This window comes from Rosa rugosa, chromosome 2 (assembly GCF_958449725.1).
Source record: "Rosa rugosa chromosome 2, drRosRugo1.1, whole genome shotgun sequence".
Lineage (NCBI taxonomy): Eukaryota > Viridiplantae > Streptophyta > Magnoliopsida > Rosales > Rosaceae > Rosa > Rosa rugosa.
The window spans coordinates 58,181,492-58,188,241 of record NC_084821.1 but is presented as its reverse complement, the minus strand read 5'-3'; the positions used below and the strand labels follow the sequence as shown (position 1 = coordinate 58,188,241).

The 6,750-nt window shown below is 38.9% G+C and overlaps 1 protein-coding gene across 2 annotated transcripts; it reads left to right on the top strand.

Annotated features, from left to right (window-relative positions):
- Positions 1 to 762: 762 nt before the first annotated feature.
- Positions 763 to 4,716, top strand: LOC133732819 (receptor-like protein EIX2). 2 transcript variants are annotated; one of them, XM_062160410.1, is made up of 2 exons: positions 763 to 987; positions 1,583 to 4,716. In XM_062160410.1, the coding sequence occupies exon 2, from the start codon at positions 1,694 to 1,696 to the stop codon at positions 4,616 to 4,618; it is 2,925 nt and encodes a 974-aa protein (XP_062016394.1). In that variant the 5' UTR covers positions 763 to 987; positions 1,583 to 1,693; the 3' UTR covers positions 4,619 to 4,716. The 2 variants fall into 2 exon arrangements, with proteins under 2 accessions (XP_062016394.1, XP_062016393.1); XM_062160409.1 differs by having other exon boundaries at positions 1,573 to 4,716.
- The last annotated feature ends 2,034 nt before the right edge of the window (positions 4,717 to 6,750 follow it).

Genomic DNA, 6,750 nt, shown 5'->3' with positions numbered 1-6,750 from the left:
TAGTTTTCATTTCGGCGACCGAAAGTTCTATTGGGGAGCAATAAACGTCTATTGGGGGCAATAGACGTCTATTGGGGGCAATAGATCGACTATTGGGGCAATAGACGTCTATTGCCCCTCTATTGGGGGGTAATAGATGTCTATTGGGGGCAATAAACCTTTGCGGTGAGGTTTTCATAAAAGTTCGGTGGGCAGCGGCCGGTGACCGGAATCCGGCGAAAGTTGACCGGAATCATGCTAAAGTTGGCCGGAATCTGGCGGCCTGTGGCCGGATTCCGACGACCGGTGACCGAGCTCCGGCGAAGTCTCCTATGGTTTCTCTCTCTTCCATTTTCTCTCTCTCTCTCTCTCTCTAAGTAACAAAGGGGTGAAGGTAAAATGGTATTAAAAAAAAATAAAAAAAAAAATAAAAATCTTAATGGGGTATTAGGGAAGACCTCCTTAGAGTGTTTTGGGTAAGAGAGAATTAAAAAAACTTAATGGGGTAAGTGAGAAAAAAATCTCTAAAAATAGGATAAATGGACAAAAACCCTTAAGTTAATCCGGTTCAAATCTGATTCATTTACAAGTCTAGTAGGAGGAGGATTTTTCCTCTCTTTAGTTGCTATATTATTAGTTGAAGTTTATTCCCCAAAAAAAAAATAATAATAATAACTATCTCTGCTCTAATTTATGAGTTGGGCTTTTTTTCACCTAATTTTTAAATTTATAAACTGGACAGAAGCCCAATCTTCTTCTTCCTCTTTAATCCCAATGGCAACCTCTCCTCCAAATCCTGCAAAAGCCCCAAATCTCCTTCAAGGTTTCAACTCTCCAGTCCCCTCCAATTTTTGGCTTCAGCTTCGTCAATTTAACTAAAGGCCTATGCTCAGCTGATCTAGATGAAGATGACAATAAATAGCTTGGTTTCTACTTCAGCATCACACCCGGCTTTGTCATGCGCTCCCGGAGTGTTCGTAGAACATTAGTTGCTAAGACATCGTGGAGGTATGCCTATTTTCGATCATTTGATCTATCATGTAATGTGTGATGTGCTTAAATATCGAATCACCATGCTTGACCTCTTCCTTGACAATTTTCCAATAAATCTTTCAGTTCCAACCAAAAAAAGAAACCTCCCCATTTTTTAATTTGGTGATTTCTTAATCTTGCCCACCTGAGTTCTAGATATGTGAAGTCAATCTGAAATTGCATACGTCAATCCCACCTCTCTGAGTGGACTTGTTAAATACGCCGAAGACTTGGAATATGGACAACAGATATTGATTTTGAATTTTTGATTCGACTCTAGCACCTTATATTATTGCTTTTGGCTACCAAAAGTCAAGAAAATGCATCAACTTCCTCTGTGGGGACTCTGGACTTGGCCGGACGCCACTAACTGATTTGTGTTGATTTGACTCACTCCTATAGCCTCTTATAAACCAAGTTATTGTGCATACATCTGTAGAAACTTGAGAAAACTTGGTAGAATAATGGATAGCTTCTTTTTTGCTCACTGTTTGCTCTTTTGGTTTTTGGCCACTTTTTATCTACAAACTATTGATTTCTGTTTCTGTTCGAGTGATGGAGTTCCTGGCAGTGTGAGATCAGCATGCATGGAGGAAGAGAGACAAGCGCTTCTCAGCTTCAGACACGATCTTGCAGATCCTTCCGGTAGGCTTTCTTCTTGGATTGGTTACGAGTGCTGTCAATGGAAGGGATTTCATGCAACAACCTCACTGGTCATGTTGTGAAAATGGACCTCAGTAACGCATACTATTCCATTTCCTATGAGGAGTGGGAACTGTGGGATGAGGTGGCTTACAGAAGGTCTCTCTTGAGGGGTAAGATAAATCCTTCATTGCTTAGCCTGAAACATTTAAATTACCTAGATCTAAGCTGGAACGATTTTGAGCTTCCCCAATTCATCGGTCAACTTCGGAGTTTGAGGTATCTCAATCTCTCTGCATTTTCATCATACGGGGGAGTGATTCCAGAGTCTATTGGGAATTTGTCATCCTGCTTGAAAACACTTGACCTTTCTAATAATTACTTTGATGGGATTCGCATTCCTGAGTTCTTTGGTCAGCTTAAAAGTTTGCAATTTCTTGACATGTCCTATTCTTCTTTTGAAATTACCTCTAATCTTGCTAACCTATCAGACTTGATCTATCTGGACCTCGGTGGGAATTTCTGGTCAATAAAAACTTCCAAAAACTTGAATTGGTTTTCTCAACTCTCTTTCTTAAAATACCTCAATCTCCAATCGTTGGACCTTAGCAGAGCTGGAGATAGTTGGCTACTTGCTGCTAACATGCTTCCCTCACTGTTAGAGCTACATTTGTCTTTCTGCCAGATTGAACATATTCCAGTCTCATTGCCAAAGATAAACATCACATCCCTTTTGATCCTTGATATGTCACAGAATTGGATCGTATCGTCAATTCCCAGCTGGTTGTTTAACCTTACCAGCCTCAGAAAACTTGATCTAAGTGGGAATTCTTTCGGTGGTTCCATAGCTTGGGAATTGGGAAGCCTCAAAAATCTGGAAGAGCTTGATTTATCTAGTAATGGCTTCGAAGGTCAAGTTCCGAGACTCATTGGAAATTCGAGTAAGCTAAAGATCTTAAATCTTGCGAATAACAAGATTGTTGGGGGGCTTCCAGAGCTGTTGGGTGGTTGTTTAGGATGTACAAATGATAAACTAGAGTCAGTAGATTTGTCTTTGAATAGGCTAAACTGCAAATTTCCTGCTTCACTGGGGATGTTACAAAATTTGCAGTATCTTAATCTTGAGTCCAACACTGTTGGGGGCACAATTCCAGAGTCAATAGGAAACTTGTCATCCTTGAAAACTCTAAATCTCAGGTATAATCATATGAATGGGTCCGTTCCTGAAAGTCTGGGACAACTCTCTCAGCTACTTCAGTTAGATCTGTCAGAGAATTCCTGGGCAGGTAGTCTATTGGAATCCCATTTCATCAATCTCACTAGGTTAGAGTCTTTTGCAGTCAGCACAAATCAACCTATGTCCATCATTTTCAATGCGACTTGGGTTGCTCCTTTTATGCTCAACACAATTGACATTAGGAAATGTAGCGTAGATCCGTCCTTTCTTGTATGGCTTCAATCTCAAACTGAATTGTCCATCGTTACCCTTTCAAGTACAAACATCTTGGGTCCCATATCAGAGGAATGGTTCTTCAAGTTTCCCCAAATCGAGTATTTGGATTTATCTTACAATCAAATCCCTGGAAAGCTTCCATTGCTACTGAAATGTCCAAATCTAAATCATATAGATTTGAGTCATAACCAATTTGAAGGTCCATTTCCATTTTATTCTTCTAATGTCTCAATTCTCAATCTCGAAAGCAATTTACTTTCGGGGCCAATTCCCTCGAATTTGGACCAGTTGATGCCTAACTTGAGAGAACTGTATCTCTCTGAGAATAAATTGAATGGTACTATTCCAGCATCTATGTGCAACATGACAAACTTGGCAATTCTTACATTGAGGAGAAATCAATTGTCTGGAGAATTCCCTCAAGCATGGAGTCTGTGGAGCAATATACTGGTAGTAGATGTAGGATACAATAATCTCTCTGGTGATATTCCCAGCTCAATGGGTGTTCCAAGCTCTCTTGCTATATTGAAGCTGAACAACAACAACTTTGGGGGTGAACTTCCTTCTTTGATATTTGAGAATTGCACAAGATTGAAGAGTGTCGATCTTGGAAGCAACCGATTCACTGGAAGCCTACCTTCAAAGATATCATCAGAATTGTTTATCCTACGGCTACGATCCAACTTTTTCAGTGGGCATATACCCCATGAGTTGTGCCTTCTTTCCATGCTTCATGTCTTGGACCTTGGTGACAACAACTTTTCAGGGACTATTCCCAAGTGTTTGAAGGAAATGTATTCCTTGGTTGAAAGCTTTTCCAACGTCAGTTACTATGATAGTTATTTTGAGCAAATCACGTTGATGTCAAAAGGAACAGAACTGACATACAACAAGACTATTTTTTTCGTGAATATCATTGATCTTTCGTCAAACAATTTAGAAGGTGAAATCCCTGAAGAAGTAAGTAGTCTCGCTGGATTGGGTACCTTGAACTTGTCAAGGAATCATTTAAGCGGACAGATTCCCTCGAAGATTGGAAACTTGCGATGGTTGGAAACCCTTGATCTCTCACATAATCACCTCTCGGGACCGATTCCTCAAAGTTTTTCTACTTTAACCTCCTTGTCTCACTTGAATTTGTCCTACAACAACTTGGCCGGAAGAATTCCCTCGAGCACACAACTTACTACACTTGTTGATTCATCAATATACGAAGCCAATCCATTATTGTGTGGGGTTCCTCTTGCAACCAAGTGCTCGGGAGATAGCACACCTGCTGCTCTGGATGGGAAAGACGACAAAGATGAAGATGACAATGAAAAGCTTGTTTTCTATGGTAGCATTGTATTTGGCTTTATCATAGGCTTTTGGGGTGTTTGTGGCGCATTGCTTATCAAGAAATCATGGAGGTATGCTTACTTTCAATTCTTTGATAAAATCAAAGATCAGGTTGCATTAAGGATTGCATTGACAGTGGCTCGTTGGCATCGAAGGAGGTCTTTATTGGTTTAATTATATACCTTCTGTTAATGTTTTATTCATATCGTGTACAAAGCTGCTTCTGCAGTTTTCCTGAATGACAAAGCTATTTCACTCTCTGTTTCCTTTTCTTGTAGTTGTTTTTTCTAATTTTCTACTTGGGAGAATTCCACAAATGGTCACTCAACTATGACTCATTTGACACTTTGGTGACTTTTGTGAATGACAGTGTAATACTTGAGTGACCAAAGTGATATATTTGATACTTGAGTGACCAAAATGTCGAATGAGTCATAGTTGAGTGACCAAAATGATTATTCTCCCTTTCTACCTTGATCACTACTTCAGTACTTCGTGAGCCTGACTATAATATGCCAAATATATAAGATGAGACATGTATATCGCATGTATATATAGAATTCGAGCACCAAGTCAACATTTCGCTACTACAAATTCCTTTGCCATAATATAATTAAGATGGCAATTAAGACTTCCAAGTCATTTAGATGAGACATAATCTAAAATCTAAAACGCCTATCAAGATCAAAGAGATTTTATATGCCAAGACTTTTGATATTGTACACCACCGAAACCACTATTAATTTTAGTTCTGAGACCATCATTTCCTTTGTCTAAGTTCTTCCATTGCTAATTGGTGTTTATTCTGTCTTAACGTTCCATTGCTAATTGGTGTTTATTCTGTCTTAACGTTCCATGCCTTGGCATTATTTCATGTTGTTATAGTTTATTATTTACAGCTGCTAGTTGTTCTATATTGAATTTTCTCCTATAATTTAACCTGTGTTCAGTAATCAGTACCACATCTGCAGCAAATTTAAAATCCGTATAGGTTTGCTGAATCATATTCAACTATGTTCACGATCACACTCACCTTACCAACATCATTAATATCATCAAGTCCGAAGCGGATATGAAGGATCGAACTTCCCACCTTTGTGTTGGACTACTTTTGCTTAATCAACCAGTCCAGTCTTCTTGTGTCAGTTGTGTGTGAGAGTCTCTATCCAGCTCTCTATTCATTAGTTTGGGCTTATGTATCAATTTATGTGGTTGAACAGAATCCCAAGTCACCCAATCTTCTTCTTTCTCTTCAGTCCGTACTCCCCCAAATTGGAACCAGATGAAAGGACGATTTAGCCCTCCTTGCAACACTAAGACAACTACTGGAGCAGGGGCACCTTCTCCGACGTCGTCGTCCAAACCATGGCCTTCAGGTTCGTCAATGTAACTAAATGCCCGCGTAATGAACACCACCCACAACAATAATGATGAAGATGTTGATCAACAAACACAGCTTGGTTTCTATGTCGGCATCACTCGTTTCTGGCGTATTCGTGAAAAATTAGTTTTGAAGAAATCACGGCGGTATGTCTATTTTCGATTGTATGGAGAAGGAAATAAAGATGAAGCTTTCTTGGTGTGTATGTCAGTATCTTACTCGGTTTTATCATAGACTTTTGGGATGTTTGTGGCACATTGCTTGTCAAAACATGGAGATATGCTCATTTTCAATTCCGTGATAACATCAAAGGTAAAGAGCATTGGCAACTGCATTCACAGTTGCTCGTTATTATCCGAGGAAATCTTGATTTAAAAATGCCAGTTTGGGTATGTTTGTTCAAACATATCTGCATGTTATGTTATGTTACGTTTCATTATTCTATTGTACAAAGCTGTTTCTGTGCAGTTTTCGGCCACATCTACTCTTGGCTGGTGGCTGTGTTCCCCAGTCTAAATACCAATGTTATAAAAACAGAAATGTTGTAAATATTATTATCTATGTGGATGTCCATGTAAATACTTATTAGTTATGTACTTTGTTGTAAACTCTACCTCTATATAAAGGAGGCTAATGAGACTGAATGAAACACTTCTACTTCCTCCCTACTATGCTCTCTCCATATTCTCTCTACTTTATAACACGTTATCAGCACGCTCTGCTATTATTTTTTGAATACTCTATGATGATCTACAAGTTTATGGTGCAACGTTGTTGCTATATTAACTATAACTTATGATCTATGAGTTTATTCATGATCTATGTCATTTATGCATATCAGTTTATTTCTTAAGGTGCCATCGATTCCTGCTTTATTTCATGAGTTTATTTCATGATCTATGATCTATGCTTTAATCTTATATAT

Bases quoted from the DNA above. Each gene is read 5' to 3' on its own strand.
- LOC133732819 (XM_062160410.1), top strand. From the start codon at position 1,694: ATGGAAGGGATTTCATGCAACAACCTCACTGGTCATGTTGTGAAAATG.